At 37.9% G+C, this 18,751-nt stretch overlaps 1 protein-coding gene across 1 annotated transcript in view; it reads right to left on the bottom strand.

Moving 5' to 3' along the window:
* Window positions 1-11,074, bottom strand: part of LOC104564160 (ethanolaminephosphotransferase 1) — a 41,365-nt gene extending 30,291 nt beyond the window's left edge. The window contains exons 1-3 of the mRNA XM_061995149.1: window positions 11,009-11,074; window positions 3,139-3,247; window positions 922-996 (exon numbers count right to left, since the gene is read on the bottom strand). Of these exons, the coding sequence (XP_061851133.1) occupies window positions 922-996; window positions 3,139-3,247; window positions 11,009-11,038 (214 nt within the window). The 5' untranslated portion in view covers window positions 11,039-11,074. The remainder of the gene's footprint in view (window positions 1-921; window positions 997-3,138; window positions 3,248-11,008) is intronic.
* Window positions 11,075-18,751: the final 7,677 nt, after the last annotated feature.

Genomic DNA, 18,751 nt, shown 5'->3' on the forward strand with positions numbered 1-18,751 from the left:
CAAAATAATTTTGGCACAAACTCACCCCTTGAATAGAAATGGCAAGGCACTTGCAACGCAGAGGGAGGTGTCTGCACAAGGAGATGTGGCACTACATGCACGAGTCTGATACCAAAAGAGGCCAGCATCTTTGCACAAAACTACAGTGTACATATAGAATACGTTTCTATCTAGCCTAAGTATCTTAAGCATGGCACACAAATGTCTGGCTACACTCTATAATGCAAGGCCTTATAAGAATCAACTCAGTGCAGTCCACATAAATAGGCCACCCTATTTATGTTTCTCCCCAAAAAAGTAAAAATGGAATATGACACTGAATATTAGGTATTATAGGTGTTATGGGAGAAAAGCAACAACAGGAAAGAACAAAACTGATACTTCATCTTCCTAAGAAGCTCAGGCCTGTCATCAAATTCATACCATCTCTCCTGACACACAACATAAGCACTGAAGAGCTTTACAGGTTAAAACACAGTAATACATTCATTTTCCCTTTTCTCTGCTTTGCCTTTTATTTTTCCTGTTCTGGAAAGCACCTTCTGCTAACACAAGTGTCAGGGAGCTTGTCATTGTTGAGGGACACACTTTTCTATGAAACCCAACAGCAATGACTGCTGCTACATAATGGTTTTCATTGTTGTTCTAAAACAATTTGAACTTTCAAGAGAGATAAGAGCAACAATCACAAAATCTCCTATATATCATTAAAAATTGGGGGGGGGGGGGTCGTTAAGCCTTATGGCTGGTTTTTATGTTAGATTTGGTTTTTATCTCAGAAAATTTCTTTTCAACTCTTTTGGAGAGAGATCAATACTTTATTCACTATCCTCTTCACTTTGATAGTGCTAAGCACTAATCAACTAGTCGATAAACCTATATGAAGACATCAGATGTGTAAATTATTTCATTGTACTTTACCTAAAGCATAAGCACAAAAGGTAGTAAAAGCACTGAACAGCCATACCCAGGTGGGAACACGTCCAGGACTGGTACCTGAAACACATTGGGTAGTGAGTCAGTGTAAAAGTGGTTAATGTCAAAGAAATCCACAGAGATATTCATATACATATGAACAAGCTATCAGCGATTAGCCCACTATATCAAATAGACCGAAATACTTGGTTTTGACCTTGAGTCACTACTGAGCTCTACCAAAGAAGCAATGAGCAGGCTTGAATGTGCTTCTACTGTAAAAGAGAGAGAAGAAGATAGATGTTTTTAGGCCTTGAAATTAGTATTGCACAAAATAATGACAGTAACTAAGCAAAAAATTTCACAGGTAATGGGAAGACTGTCCCTCAACAAATTAGTTAATGTTTATGTAATAGCTAAAGATAAAAAAAACTGAACCAGAATGATCATGATCATTAGTGCCAAAGTGGGGTTTGTATAGCACTTTTACCATACAGATCTGACCAGGAAATTTTTGTCCTTAAGCTAGGACAGAGATTAGCAACTTTTTTTTTTTTTTTCCCCCCTTGAAAAAAGGAAAAGAAATGTGGATTGGACAGAACCCAGGGTTCCATTATTGCTCTGCTGATATCTGTAACCCACAGTTACTGTTGCTCCTTTAAAGAAAATCAATCTTTTTTCCAAAGAGCATTCTATTTAACTTCATTCAATAAGAACTACACCAGTGCTAAACAACCCTAAGTGCAGAGCCCTCCCAGGTTTCTGGCAGGGAAAACAGAACACAGGGAATACCTGCATGCAGAAGTGTGTCCATGAGATGCCAGTACCTAAAGCTATGCCCCAACAACCTCTCTCTCAATGCCTCATCTTGCCACTCTGAAAGAAAAGATGGCAATTTCTGACTCCTAGCTGCAGATTTTCAAGCTGTAGAATGAAAACCAGCTGTCCAGGAAATTAAGACTTTTATTTCTGATCCTAGGTATGAGATTGATATACAATACTCAAAAGGCCCATTAGTTTGCATGAACGTTTTCAATCAGTTGAGAAATAACAGGCGCTGTTCTTGTGTGAAACCGAGAAGAAGCTTGCAAACTACACATATAGGTCTCACCTCTAACAGACTTAATGACCATTTCAAGTTACGTGAAGTTCAAGGTGTACCTACTGGGAATGTGGAAAAACAAAATTATTCCCTTAGAGGACCTGTGCTGGATGCTTTTTCAATACAGAACTTAGTAAATATCAGCTGCATTGATTAAAAAACCAAAGTGATGAGGCCAAATTAACTACATAACATGCTGGTCTTGAAAACTTAATGGTCATACAAGATGATTTTTGAACCAAAATTGCTAACAAGTAGTCCGGCCTCTAGAATTATTATGATAAATGTACAAAGAGTTCATGCCAAAGGGTACCTCTCAAATCTACCCACAGACATAAGAAATTAAAGGCAGCAAAAAAACCAAAACAGAATTGCTTTGGGAAATAAAATTGTTAAGTCTTCACCTAAGTGTCGAGCTTGAAGAAAAGCAAAGATTTTTATATATTAATCATTTAGATTATGCTTATTACTTTCTGTAGCAAGCTCCAACAGCTGGTCTAAGAAGCCCAGAACTGAATGCACCATATGCTCAGGAGCAATCAGCTCTAAAAAGCTTCTGACTTGGTCTATCATGAGGAGGCAATATGGACTTGGACTCTTTCAAGAGACAATTATTTAGAAACTATTTCTTCTTGTCTAGAAGCAGTCTTAAAGTGAGGAGGCGAAGCAATGAAAGAGAAATTAGCTCATTAAGGCATCGATGTAGGTATTAGGAAATGTGAAACCAATTAAAATTTTACAAAGAACATTAGGGTGAATTTTGACTATGTATTTAAATCCTGGAATCCATTTGAAATAAAATGAGGTATTACCACAGACTTCAAGCAGCATATTCCAAAACCCTTATTTAGAGATGAAATTAAATATGATTTTTCAGTAAAATTATCTAAATTTATAATGCCATGTGTGAGGCCATATTCTCCTGTATGCACAAGGAGCCTCATTAAGGGAATCATAGAATCATAGAATGGTAGGGTTGGAAGTGATCTTTAGAGATCATCTAGTCCAACCCCCCTACAGAAGCAGGGAAGATTCAAGTATCTGACGCCTCCCTGTATCATTCAGAAGTATGACACAACCAGGCCACTAGTTCTGAAAAATTACAACATGGAGATATTTACCTGAGGCAGTGTAGTCCCAGTCATAAAAAGATATTAGAAAATAATTAACTAAAATCATGAGAAATCCAGAGAATGTTAACAGGTTGGGAGCAATCCACAAAGGCACTATCTGTTAAAAAAGAAAGCAAAAGAAAAATCATGTTTCAACTTTTAGGTGCTATTTTAATTCTTTTTTTTTTTTTTTTTTTTTTACATCAGGAAAGGACAAGCTTGTGTACAAAATCAGCAATGTTCAGATTTGTGCACATTTTCCCATTTTAAAATTCAAATACAGTTTTCATTTCTGAAATCTATTTTCAAATATAATCCTTTTGCCTGATCCTTGTGACTCCGGCAAAAATGTCATTTGAAAACGTTTTATTTCCTACGTTATACACTATCCCTCTTTTCCCACCCACCAGGGAAATCTTCTCGCAACTGTGTGTACCACAACTGAAAGAAGACTGCAGCACCCCAGTGTGGTAACTCAGCATCCACGTGGCAGGTTTTTTTAAGCATTCTGTTGCCACGCTATAGCAAGGAAATTCCCTCTTCTAACATGTGTCAATAATTTGCAACTCAAAATATCAACAAAACCAGACACTGAGTGTGTTATATTTTTACACTCAGAATATCTCCTTGTTACGAGTAGATCCCTAATTCTCTAGACAGTAACTTCCTCTTCAGTCATAAATTATAAAAACTCCATTAATGCCTTTTACTTTGTAGAGTGCCAAAAAGGATACTCTTGTATTCACCTAAGCCTCTAATTCTTTGTCCCATCCCTGTGGCTTTAAGGTATTCTTTGCACTGCAACAGGGTTCTTCTTTGGTAACACTCTTCCCAAGTAACAGTTTCTCCAGAGTATTTTTTGAAATAGCACACAAAGCTTTCCATGTGGCTTTTAGACAGAAAATATTAAATCATTTATTTATTTATATTATTTATTTGCAGAAATACCAAGTATCAACCACAACCATCCCTTAAACAGAGTAACAACATATTCAAAACATAGAAACATTGGAGGCTTACAATAAAATTCTTTGAAGTGTTTAAGGACTGAAAATGTACATAAGGTATTTTGACACTACAAAATATTAGAAAACAATATTGAAAAAGAAGCTAAATAATTTCAGATACTAACAATAGTTTTGAAATCAAATGTTTTATTAACTTATTTGGACTAGCTAGATGGACAGGCAGATGAATCTCTCTCATCTGACAGATGATTGCATTAATTTGTATATGTCTTTACATTTCCTCTATTCTATTACTATATTAAAAAATTGCATAGAAAAATTGAGTGCTTGAACTGATTAATTCTTCTGACTAGATCCTCTTTTTCTACTACAGAACAATTAATAATATTCAGGAGAAATTATACAACTGATGTTGTGCAGTGTAAACTTTTAAAAATTTGATGAAAATTCCTGAGTGTTTTCCAGCTATATTTCTTAGATATTTTCTTTAATAATATTGGGAAAAACATAAAATCTGATAGTTGTTTTCCTTATGACCAAGATTTTATCACTACTTTTAAAACACTACGTGTCAACTCTCATATTATTTAAAATATATAATGTAAAGCATACAACAGCAACAACAACAACAAAAATTAACATATCTATCATTTTCAGTCTTCAAAAGCCCAATTCTAAATCCCTAAGAACAAGTGACAGTAAATGTTCCCTGAAGCTCTTTTTAGGAGAAAAACTCAGGAGAAACCCTTCACTGCACAGTCCTCTCTTCTTACACTGACTGCACATTCAACATGCAGCAACAGCAGCACATCCCCTAATTTTGCTACCTAGGAATGCAGAAACCTTGTAAGATGGAGGCTTAGTGTGAATTGCCTGCTGTGGAATGTATCTGATGTCTGTGACCTTCCATGAAATAAGAAGGGCAGATGCTGAAGAAATTCTGGATTGGTCTCTTAGTTTAAAACAAAGATCAAAATATTATGTTAACACAACCTGTGGATGAACCATTTACAAGGATATACTGATGCCATTGAATGTATTGATCTAAAATGGCTGATTTCTCTTGTATAATTCATAATAATTGTTGACTATTAAATAAAGTGAGGGGCCATAAATGTCTGCTTTCTAATTAGGCCCATAATTCTAAATACTCAATGTGTCATTATTATTGCAAGAAACTATTTATGCTTACACGGTGCAAACATGAAGCCGTTATTTTAACCTTTCTTGCTAAGATGCTGTATTTTAAGAAGGAAAATGTCAAAGATGTTGTTACAGTTGCAATCCCTTTGGCTAGTAGACACACCATGAAAAATAGCTAGAGTAGATCTAGCCTCAGGAAAACAACCTCTCCCATGTTAACCCCTAAGCATGCTCTTGCCCTTACCAAGCCTAATCTGTCTAGGTATTTGGAAAATATTCCAGTTGGAAAATTCCTTTTGTTATATTTCACGCCCCTTATTCTTTTGGTTGGCATTACATTAGAATCATAGAGTAAAATCAGAAAATCATTTAGGTTGGAAAAGACCTTTAAGATTGAGTTCAACCATTAACCTAACACTGCCAAACCCGCCACTACACCATGTCCTTAAGCATCACATCTACATGTTTTTTTAATATCTCCAGGGATAAGGAGGGACTCAACCACTTCCTTGGGCAGCCTGTTCCAATGCTTGACAGCCTTTTCAATTAAGAAATTCTTCTTAATATCCAATCTGAACCTCTCCTGGCACAACTCAACGCTATTTCTTCTCATTCTCCATTTGCTGTTTAGGAGAAGAGATCTACCTTCCCCTCTCTATAACCTCCTTCCTGGTAGTTACAGAGGATGATACATGTCCCCTGAGCCTCCTCTTCTCCAGGCCAAATAACCTCAGTTCTCTCAGCCACTCCTCATCAGATTTGTTCTCCAGTTTCATTGCCTGTCTCTGGACACACTCCAGCACCTCAATGTCCTTCTTGTAGTGATGAGCTCAGAACTGAACACAGTATCGAGGTGCAGCTTCACCAGCACTGAGTACAGGGGGACAATCAGCCTCCTTGGCCCTGCTGGCCACACTTATTTCTGATACAAGTCAGGATGCCATTGGCCACCTGGGCACACTGCTGGCTCATGTTCAGCTGGCTATCAATTAACACTCCCAGGTCCTTTTTTGTCAGCTTTCCAACCACTTTGTCCCAAGCCTGTAGCATTGCGTGGGGTGTTTGTTGCCTACGTGCAGAACCTGGCACTTAGTCTTGTTGAACCTCATTCAACTAGCCTTGGCGCACTGATTCTGCCTGTCCAGGTCCCTCTGAAGTGTGTTCCTGTCCCCAAGCAGATGTATGCTCCCACTCAGTTTGGTGTCATCAGCAAACTTACTGAGGGTGCACTCATCCAAATAGTTGATAAAGATGTTAATCGAAACAGGCCCCAGTACTAAGCCCTGGGGAACACTGCTGAAGATCAGCCACCAACTGGATTTAACTCCATTCACTACAACTTTCTGGGTCCAGTCATTTATCCAGTTTTCCACGCATCATAGAGTAGGTCCATTCAAGCCACGGGTAGCCAGTTTCTCCAAGATGCTGCTGTGGGAAAAGGTATCAAAAGCTTTATTAAAGTCCAGGTAGATCACATCCACAGCCTTTCCTTTATCCACTAAGTAAGTCATCTTGTCTTAGGAGATGAGGTTGGTCAAGCAGGACCTGCCCTTCTTAAAGTCATGTTGACTGGGCCTGAATCCTTGGTCGTCTGTATGTGCCTCACAATGGCACTCAGGATGATTTGTTCCATAGCCTTCCCCGGCATAGAAGTCAGGCTGACAGGCCTGTAGTTCCCAGGATCCTCCTTCCAGCTCTTCTTGTAGATGAGCATTGCATTTGCCAACTTCTACTCCAATGAGACCTCCTCAGTTAGGCCGGACTGCTGGTAGTTGATGGAAAGTGGTTTGGTGAGCACTTCTATCAGCTCCCTCAATAAACTTGGGTGGATTCCATCCATTCCCATAGACTTCTGTGTGTCTAAGCGGTGTAGCACGTCACTAACCATTTACCTTGGCATTATGTGGGCTTCATTCTGACCCCTGTCTCTGTCTCCCAGCTCAGAGGACTCAGTACCCAGAGAACAGCTGGTCTTACTATTAAAGCCAGAGGCAAAAAAGTCACTAAGTACCTCATCCTTTGTAACTACGTATCATCCCCAGTATTCAACAAAGGACAGAGATTCTCCTTAGCCCTCCTTGGGTTGCTGATGTATTTATGGAAACATTTTTTTACTGTCTTTTACAGCAGTAGCCAGATTAAGTTCTAGTTAGGCTTTAGCTCTTCCAATTTTCTCCCTGCATAAGCTCATGACCTACTTGTACTCCTACGGAGTTGTCTGTCCCTTCTTCCAAATGTCATAAACTCTCCTTTTTTTCCCCTGAGTACTGGCACTATCATCACCCTATTTCACAATTCAAAACTTACAAATTAATTTCCTATGCATGTTGGGAACATACATCCTGAAATTTACTAGCACCCTATAGCTTTGTTGAAAATTTTATTTTCTAATCAAACAGTAGAAGTCTAATATATCAACGTGCTACATGATTCATGCAACTAGAGGCGCCACTGAGGAGAATCATGTCTGCTCTCTGGTAAAACCATTGTATGCTTGAACTTTTTAAAAAACTTAGTTCCACAAAATAGTAACTTCTGCTTTAACAGGTCTACAGTCATTCATGCTAAAAGCCTTAATAAAAACTGCAAATGTTTTAATATATCCACTGTCTATTTGGATAAGAAATGGTAAAGTATGCATATTTATATAAAGCTCAGTTCAAACTTGAAATACTCCTTAACTAAGTCACTTGGGACCACTAAAATTCTACTCATGCTCAATTCTAGTGGTAAAATCTAAGTTTATAAAGGTAACAGAGAGCAATTAAATGACTTTCATGAAGCTGGCACACACCTGTGTATCCCAGTGGGATTTCCTCCTTTTCCTTTCATTGTTTTGCACAAATGTGATTTTTCATGAATACAAATAGGAGGACTATTCAGTTCATGTCGTAGCTAAGTATACAGTCCATTACCTGTCAGATAGCACATGATTGTGCTTTATTATAAAACAAATATTAATTAAAGGTAAAAGGATGGAGTATTGAATTAATTGAAGTTTAAATATTTATAGTTTTGTAATCAGAATAGTTTTAAATAACATGTAGATAAAGCTGTTACTCCGTTGTGTCATACAGGCTTTAACTATAGTTTCATACAATACAGAAAAGTTGCCTTAGACAGGAGCATCTCAGACTGCTTCAAGCCCATTATAGAATTCAGGCATGAAACATTATCCTTCACTTTCTGCTTTGGTACCAACATGTTCCTGAAGCACATACATCCAAAAATCATACTAAAATTGACACAGGCACATGATGTAGTACATAAGAAAGATGTCCTTCAAAGAGGAAAAAAAGGAAGGTAATGCTCAGGATTTCCAGGCAAACATCTAACTTAAATGCACAAATTCATTGCATTCTTAGTATCCCCATCCTCATCACAGAGGATCTAGGTATGATGACATGTTTTCAGTTCTTATGTATGTCAATATCCCAGCTCAAAAATTTCTACATCTGCTCTAATGTCTGGCTCTTCTTAATTTCTCATAATAGAGGAAACATACCTTCGAATGAATTTTCTGTTACAGAACATAGAGAAAATTGTGTTGCATTCATAACTAAATTGATATATGAAAGGCCAAACTCAAGCCTCTGTTTTCATTGGTGTTTATTGCTTGACTCTGTAAATTTTAGGTTGTTGGGGTGGTTTTTTTTAACTTCTCTACAATCTGGTAAAAATAGTCCCCATGGAATGTTTATTTTCACTAGATTAGAAACTATTGCAAAGTACTGGTCTATGTAAATAGAAATAAGATGACATATTGAAAAATGTAAGTTGAATATTATATTCTAGATTACAGGATATTTTAGTCTAGAGGATGCTCATAGCCTATTTTCATGTTTTCATGCTTACAAGTACAAACTACAAAATAATCAATGATGAGTAAATGCATTCAAAGCTCCTCCTTCTTTAAAAGAAGACTTGATCCCATTTATTACAATACCATTGTTTTACTTACACTTCAAGAGAAAAAACCTGATTTTTGTTGAAAAGATAAGGAGAACTTTCTTGGACTGAGTTTGAGGCAACAGTTAACGTCACACCTAGTTTCAATATCTAGCCAAGAACAAAATCATTCTAGCAACTTCTGTTTCTACTAATACTTTATTAACAGTTAAATTTTGGCTAATCGATTTGGTGGTCTCGTTTTTATCTCTAGGAGCATCTTTCACCTCTGCAGCTGTGCATTCCCAGGTTCCACCGCAGGACTCAGATTTTACCTGGAAGTTTCCTTTAACATTAGAATTACTACTTCTACAAAAGCTGTGAGCAACAAAATTTTCCTTTAAAACCTTGTGATACATCAGTAAGAATTATCCTGTAATGCTCCTTGCACCAGAAGGCAGAGCAGAACATTCACTGCTGTACCTTCAGAGTTCAAACCAAATGCCAGTGTGAAGACTGTACCCACTCCGGTCTTTTGATTCCATACTCGCATCTCCTAGTTTGTGAAACAGGTTTTCAGTCTGGTTTGAGGTCTCCTCCAGCAAGAAGTGAAAAAAACCATGCTCACCAAAAATCTGAGGCATAAAAAAATCTAAAGAGGTTACATTTTTTACAGGATACATCACCCCATGCTACATGGGGACAGTCAAGAAAGTTGCTCTTCTGGAAAAACCCTGCAACCATTAGAAGAACTTATCCCCAAAAGAAGTTTTAGCTGAAAATACTCTCTCTTCAATTCTATAGCAGATGAATACCCCTGGATCTCCTAAATCAAAGTGCAAGCACACAGTAAAGACTCTGCTCATCTCCCATGCCTGACTCAGAATGGTGGAGTGGCTTTTGGCCTCAGTGTTTTCCTCAGTGTTATGATGGGAATAAAAACGGAGACCCTGCGCCGAATTATTGATCTCAGTTTCACATCTTTGAATCTTTCATGCCATGTTTGAGTTCTTTTTAGGTAAACAATGCTTTCAAGAAATTACATTAGCTTATGAACAAGAGATTATGATTTTCCAGCTACATCAAGTACAAGTAATACCTGAATTATAAAACCCAAAGATGGCAGGGACAACAGCAGTCTGACCACATATATCCTTTTTTGTTTGTATAAAGGTTTCTACTAAGAGGCTGTCATCACTTCAACGCTCTGAAAATGCCATATTCCTGGGTCGTTGCTTCCTTGGAGATCAATAAATTTAATATTTATTTGAGATACAGCCTTTTAATTTTTTTTTCCAGTAACAGCAAAACTAATTGCAAGGGGGTTTATTTTTAAAAACTGCAGATCATAATGTATTCAAGAGATGTCATCCTCCAATCGTTACGGTGATCATGGTAACGGATCTCATTTTCAGCTTCTTAGAGAAACGCCTCGCTCCCTTGAGCAAGTGCCCTTGGGAGAAAATGAGACAGCACTTGCATAAAATCATGTGCAAAGCACAGACATAAAGCCATGCTGTTGTTAGGCAGCATATGCTGCCCAAAAATAATTTGTACTAAGTAAACCCTTCAATGTCTGCAAAGCTGTTTAATGAAAGATGCAATAATTGAAAGATGTAAAAAAGAAACAGATGCCTTTTGTGTAATGAGCAGAAAAAACACCCCAGCACCTGTTTTTTCTACAAAAAACCCACCAAAAATCAAAATCCAAACATGCTGATCTTAAGTATAGCTATAGATCCTATAACATTTGTTTTCTTTTATACAGTAATCTCAATCTCAGCTTTATTAATCAATATATTATAAAATCAAAATGTGTGCTGTATATAAAACAAATTCTTACATTATCATGTGATCTTTCTATTAAATAAAACTCTTACCTTAATAATTTTGTTCCAGATGGGTTGCATAATATACACAGATAAAGGATTTGTATCCACAGCACTGTACTGTGAGGGAAAAAAAGAAAATATGTTAAAGCACTGAACAATGCATATTTTTCCATCACTGCATATCCTTCAGCATCTAAGAACAATCACTCTTGAGTGTGACTGGTGTAAATTTATTTTATTCTGATGATCATTCATACAGTTTTAATTTAATTTTAAAACACTGGTCTGGTTTATAATTATCTTGTTAGCAACCCTATGTACTAACACAAAGGCTTAGGCTAGTGAAATGGCAAACAGTTCTGCAGTCATACTTTGCTTTTAAATTTTTATTCGTCTCACAAGTTACCCTTTAAGATGGCATTTCTACCATATTTTTTATTTAATACCTTTATTACCACTATCAGTAATGCAGAGTCTCAGCAGCAGTTCATTGCTAGTATGTGGAATAGGTAGTGTACATGGAATATGGTCGTAAGTGGAAAATTATCTCACAGAGGTATACAGCTTTTGATACAGTAACACGGATGCATTTGCACTATGCTAATTAATGTAAGGCCATGATATTAGAAGAAGCAGCTCTAAAATAGCACAGTCCATTATCACAATAAAATTTTCCTGTTGGAGATACTTGTAAAAATACTGTATGTGTTTTATAAATTTCAATAAGTACACATCTGTATCTTTAGAAATCTGAGCCTACTCCGAGTTGCTGTTATCTGCTTTCTCAGAAGAGGATGGTACCAAGTTTTATCCTGCCTTGAGACTGCAGAACACAGACTCAGAACAACTTGCAGAAGAGTGATCATACCACTCACAACTATGTTCTTGAGCCCTGGCAGGTCCACGTTGGAACAAGTTAGTCATTGTTGGGGTGGTAGACATAATTCTTTCAAAAATTCTTTGACTTTGAAAGTGTGCATATGGCTTATGTTGTTCAAGTGATACATTTGAGTCACATAAAGATTCAGATGTATCTACAAACAGCACTGTCCAAACATTGTGTGAAGACATGATATGGGAATAATTCCCACACGCACACGTGTGGGAATGAGACAGGGATGTGTTAGACCACAATTTGTTGAAGCTGTTCACATGCAAAAAAGCTTATGACAGAGAGGCTTTCACTTTACCTAACTTCAGCTAACAGCTGACTTTTCTCTCAGTAATTAATTTATCAACCTCTCTTAGACAGCTAACCTTTGGATGAGATTGCACTTTGGAAGTACCTATTTCAAGCTCTTCATTATCAAAGGAGCCTAGACACTCCTCTTAAACTTAGGCATCTTTCAGGAGACTAAAAGTCTGGCATGATTAATCGCAGTTTCAGTATCTTCAGTCACCAAGCTTCTACATGTACACTGAATATCCACATGTCTGAGCTAAGGGCTTTCAGTGAACAAGTGCAGACTGGACAAAAGACTGATGCAGAAGCCTCAGGTTTTGAATGTCAGCTAGTACTTAATTCACACAAGAACTACAGAAATCCTCTGAAAAATTAAGAAAATTCAAAGTATCCATTAGCACAATCGAGATTCCAGTTTATCAGGAATCTGCCCAAAGTTCCTCTGCAGCTACTGGCCATTTCCTTACCTCAACTGGTATTCAAAGACTACGTGAGGTATGTAATAATTTGCTGGCCAGCCAATTCAACTGATGCAGTCATACTTGCATAAGAAGTGCAAAGGTTAAAATACATGACCTTCACTCCTGTGCTTGCTTTGGCTTTCTCCTTCTCTCCTCCACCCCAAGCCTTCACGGTCATCAATAAAATCACAAAAAGCTAGGTAAATAACAACAGTAAAATGAGGCTTTCTATCCAAAGTACTCACTGGCTGTACAGAACCATTGCTTCCTCCCAGGAGAAAAAGAAGAAAAATTGATCTAATTTCTTTAAATTATTTTCTTATATAGAAAATGTAAGAGATTATATGGAGATTATATAATTTCTTTATTTTCTTAAATGGAAAATATAAGAGATTATGTAGTTTTCCAACATATCTCTATGTAACGGACATGAACGTAAAACACAGTCAGCTTTTTGTTTGCTTGACAGTTTCCAAAGTCAAGCACCAAAAATAAAAAGTTATTTAAAAAAACATAATTACAGCCAGCTTCTCTCACTAAAAGACATTTCAAGATTCATTGTAGTTTGTTCTGTTCATTTCTATGTCTGTGGCTGAACCAGGGTCCTCTGGGCAGGGAATGCACATTCAGCAGATGTGCAGAAGAATGGATTTGCTCTTCCCCCTTCAGTAATCTGGTTTAGCCAGACCAAAAGAAACATCCATGGAAAAACATACTCTGCCAGTTTTTTTCATGGCAAAAATAAAACTTGACAAATAAGATCTGCTATACAGTTTAACACTCTGCTTTGTTCTGCACCCAAGAAGCTACTAACCTCAGGGCCATGAAATCCTCAGGAGTTTAATGTTCATGGCTGCCCCTAAAAGCAAAGTACTAAGTAACATGTTCACATTATGATCAGTGAACATGAATGCGAGAGTGCACCGAACCTGATGTAAAAAAACATTTGCTATTGCATAACTCTGTCCTTTTCAAAGCACTTGCACTGAAAGACAGAAGTGGAAGAAAAGTGTTTTGGAGGTTTTTCAAATGCAAGACTCATATAAGTTCTAAGCACTCCCCAGCAAACTGCATTTTCTGCATTAGAAAAGGGATATCTATCATCCTTATACAAAGAAGAAGGGCTTGGATTAATCAGAAAGCTTCTGTTGATTCTTTTTAAAAGAAGTTGTAATAATTAGGAGGGAATGATAGTCACAAGGGAATAGGAAAACCAGTATTAATCAACTCCATCTTACTCCCAAGTTCAAATACGTGTCTGCTGGGTTGTTGTTTTTAATAGCTGATATCTCCTTAAAAGCCATCTGCTTTCCCTCTGTGCACTAATAAGAGCTTCTAGCAGAGCTAGAAATGAGAATAACAAACACCAGACGCATGTACATACATACATGTTGACTCAGGCAGCACACATAAGATGTACTTTTACTCTGTGTCCCTGCATCTTAATCTCCATCCAGGGGTTCCAGCACAGCATCAAGTCTGTACCGGTCAGCTGTGTTAGAGGGAAGATGAAAGATGAGAAGATTAAGGTGAAGGGGGAAAAAAAGGTATGAACACCATGAAAAGTAATGGTAAAGGAAAGTAGTTATGAAAAACAATAGAAAGAAAAATAAGCCAAAGAAAAGGTTTGGTTACACAGAAGAAAGTAAGTTCTGGAGTGGCAAAGCACAGACAACCTACACGAGTCAAACGTACTCAGAGTGACCAAGGTCTGCACTATTAAATACATGATATATGGCACCTTCTGGCATTACTGCAATGGCCTTACTACCTATCCTTATTGAAAACTGGTCACATTCACACCTCACAGCCCCTGCTGGAGAGGCTTGGGGCCTCATTATCTGGCCCTACACTCCTAACACATTATTAGTATTGAGTATGTTTCAGTTTGAAGTATCTGAAACGATCCAGAGACTTTGTTGTAACCTAGAAATATGGCATTTTCAGAGCATGAAGCGAGCACTGTGTATTGTGCATGTTCAAAAATAAAAATGTCCATGTTGGAACAGTGCTGAAGGATGGCAAAAGTCAAACAGTGTGTCCTGCCTCCAGAATGGACTATTTCCAAAACAAAGCCTAGCTATTTTCTTGGAGAGATCTTCTGGAAAAGAACGAACTAGGGAGCAAGCTAACCATTAATTAGACCAGGCAGCTAGATCAGGTCGAGGGAGGTTCTCCTCCCCCTCTACTCTGCCCTGGTGAGGCCTCGTCTGGAGTCCTGTGTCCACTTCTGGGCTCCCTAGCTCAAGAGGGACAGAGAACTGCCGGAGAGTCCAGCACAGAGCTACCAAGATGATCAGGGGACTGGAGCATCTTCATTACAAGGAAAAGCTGTGGGAATTGGGGTTGTTTACCTAGAGAAGAGGAGACTGAGGGAGGATCTCATTAATATTTACAAGTACATAGATAGTGCATGTCAGATGGTTGGGACATCCCTTTTTTCTGTTGTATCTAGCAACAGGACAGGGCTAATGGGATGAAGCTGGAGCACAAAAAGTTCCATTTAAACATAAGAAATAAGTATTTTACTGTGAGGGTGAGGGAGCTCTGTCCCAGGCTGCCCAGGGAGGGTGTGGAGTCTTCTTCTCTGGAGGTCCTCAAAACCTGCCTGGATGCATTCCTGTGCAACCTGTGGTTGGACTAGATGTTCTCTAAACGTCCCTTCCAACCCCTGTCATTCTGTGATTCTGTAATCTTCAGTGATCTTCCTGGCCCTCTCCAGCCTTGCACTCAGGAGGTATCCCAAGAATAAAATTTTGGAATGACTGCAATGAAGAGAAGAATATAAAACGTATCTACACAAACTTCAGAATCAGGAGAAAAAGCAAGCTGCAAGAAATGTAGTTGCACTAACTGCTGGGAGATAGTTATTTCAACTCAAGCTGCTCCTTATGCTAACAAACTATTCTTTTCCCATATTTGAATTATCTTATTCAAAATAGCACATACTGTGCCATGCAGTCACCTACATTCAGAAATACAGAGTAAAACTGTTGTGAGTTATTTACATTTGAATTGTTGGCACCAAAATGACTCCGTAGGTTTTAATTTCATATTAGTAGCAACAAATTCCTGCCCATAAATCAGCAATTTTTTTAACTTTATATATCAGCACATGATTTATTATTTCCATTGTATATGCTGAAAAACTGAGGCACAGATGGGCTGTGATTCAATCTAAGAGTATATAGCAAAGCATGCAGCCACAATATTGTTAGAGGTGTCATATTTATATATATAATTTAAGTATAAACAGTATCAGTTTATTCAAACAAAGTCTGCACCACATATTAACTTTATTCTTGAGCTCACTTTAACAAAAGGAAATAAAGAAGTCTATTAAAAATTGAAAGGCTGAAAAGCTTACTTCCCAGACAAAATAATTTTTTAAACAACAATTTATCAGACAGTAATCACGGTTTAGGCTGCAGTATATCGAATATATGGCTCTGTGATCCCTCAATTATTTCATGTGAAGTTAGATGCCTGTTATGGAATAATATACTAGCTGCTCCCACATAGAAAACATAAGAATCCTCTAATGATGACATAAGGACTTGGATGAAGAACATAAATATTGTGATATCTGTATTTTTCCTGCAATCAAACTCAGCCAGGTCAAGCACAGGCATGGAAAAGCCACAGCTGTACCCACGTGCTGACGTTCTAACAACTCAATGGTCCTGCAGGCTTGGGGAATCTCTTCTTAAGCCAAGTGCTCATTGGATTTATTACTCATGTTAAAAAAAAAAAAAATCTATTAGTAAGCAATACCTGGCAAAAGAGCAAACAATGGAAAAAGGCAAGAACATGTAAAAAAGCTACAAGATAACCAAGCATCTGCCTCATGATGCACCACAGTCGTGTGCATGTTGTTACCTTGTGATGAGTATTGGATAAATTGAAGTAACCTCTGCCTCAATGTAAAAGGAATAGGTACTTCATATCATCACTGTGTGGGAAGCACCAAAATGAGAGCAGCTGAAATGCAGCAAGCTTCCCCTACACCTTATTCCACATAAATTATCACTCTAAAACTAGTTCAAAGTGTTATCAAACTTTTAAAGTGTTATCAAGGTTTTAAATGACCACTGAACCTGTAGTCATCTACACCTGTTCAAAATTAATGAAAAGGGGAGCAAGGAGACAGATCATTTCCTCCTCCTTCTAAATTAGTTTTTCATCAAGATAACTAGAGAGCCTAAACCAGCTGAGAACCAATACATCAAATTCAAAATAGGCAAAAATACAGTCTTTAAACAGGTGATTTATTGAAAATAATAACTTTGCAGAGTGGTTTTCCACAATGTTTGCAAGACTGTGTATTTCCACAATGCCACCTGCACATCTACTGATAACTTCTCTAACACATATAAATGTGAGCTTGTCATCATTTCGCCTAGATGCAGGGACCTACATCATCAACTGAAAATTGTGAGGAATCTGTTGAAGGAAAAAGTTTGAAGAACTGATGTTCCACAGCACATATTTGAAATAACATAAAATAAGATTTAAGCAAGTGACGAGGTTTTATTGTCTACCATGTATGACCCAGCTATTTCCTCCATGGTCAGGAGAGCCCAGGTCTGTGGGAGCTTCCAGCTGAGCCTCTGTTGGTGAGACAGAAGGGGCTACCAGGCCCTGCTCCATCACCCTGGGGTCCCCACTATACCCAGACATTCTGACAGCTACTATTACCTTGCTATGGCTTCTTCTACCACATCTCCTCTCTGATTATGCAATTTCACAATATCTGTGGTTTGTAACTGACAGGGAAAGTGACAGGGAGCATGACAATGGACTGGGTGATGAATATTCTCTTTTGCATTAGTTGAGGGCTTTTTTTGGTTTTGAAGGCTGTAAAATGATCCTCCAAATCCAGGGCATGAACCACTCACTATTTAAGAGAGCTTAGTGGGAACTCTCCCTTCTGAACAAGTTATTTCATGTTTGAGCAACACGAACTTGCCTTCTGCGTTATCTTACGCTTTTGGAATCACACAAAAAATAAAGAAAATACAGAAATACTGACACATCTGGTAACAATTTTCCATCCACACTTAAGATTCCTAGAATACATCAAACACAAAGGGATTAATTCTACTTTATATATGCTTTTATAGGTTTGTAGATGTTATGGGACACAGTCTTGAGTTTTAACAAAAGCTTCACTAAAGAAAAAAGTACACTATAAACAACAGAGCTATACAACACAGTGAATGCCAAATGAATTCCAAATGTTCAGCAGATTAAAAGTGTTGATGTATTCCAAAACGTGGTCCTGTTATTTCCAGTAATAAAATTATGTTATTATCATCACTTAGTTAATCATTCATAAATAATGGCTTGGATTTTCTAGCTCCTATTGCTTAAATAGTTTCAACTACCCTATGTATATATTGATTAGGTCACCGATGTCTAAGTCCAGGAGTTATAAGCCCCTAAGACATCCAGGGCTGAAGCACATGACATGAGTAGAAACTAAAGAACAAGGTTCATAATTCAGCCTTGAAAAGAGTAAGTGGTAGTGGGCACTTAATTGCATCCTCATATACAAATGTTTGTCTCTTTGGTGGTCTTAGGTTATGGACTCCATTACCCAATGACTGTGCTTCCTATACTAGGGCTGGATGTACCTGCACTGTGAGTGAAGAGGCTGCCCTAGTTGGGCTTCTCAGCAGTTCTCTCCCCACTGACGTTGCCTCCTTCAGCCTGTGCGTACCTATGGCTAGCATGGTTAAATTTTCCTTCCACTTTAAACTATTCCTAGTAAAATAGTTGAAATCCAATGTTGTCTTTTGGGTAACTCAACAATTCTGATTGGTATTACTAAGCCATCAGGAAGCTGTTACCATGTAAACAGCTGTCCTGGGGATGCATCTTTGGAAATCACAGAACCTTAAGGGTTTGAAGGGACCTCAAAAGATCACCTAGTCCAACTCCCCTGCCAGAGCAGGACCACCTAGAGTAGGTCACACAGGAACTCATCCAGGTGGGTTTTGAATGTCTCCAGAGAAGGAGACTCCACAACCCACCTGGGCAGCCTGTTCCAGTGCTCTGTCACCCTCACAGTGAAGAAGTTTTTCCTAATGTTTCTTTGGAACCTCTTATGTTCTACCTTGTACCTAATGTCCCTTGGACATCATT

Source organism: Colius striatus, chromosome 4 (genome assembly GCF_028858725.1).
Source record: "Colius striatus isolate bColStr4 chromosome 4, bColStr4.1.hap1, whole genome shotgun sequence".
NCBI classification, from domain to species: domain Eukaryota; kingdom Metazoa; phylum Chordata; class Aves; order Coliiformes; family Coliidae; genus Colius; species Colius striatus.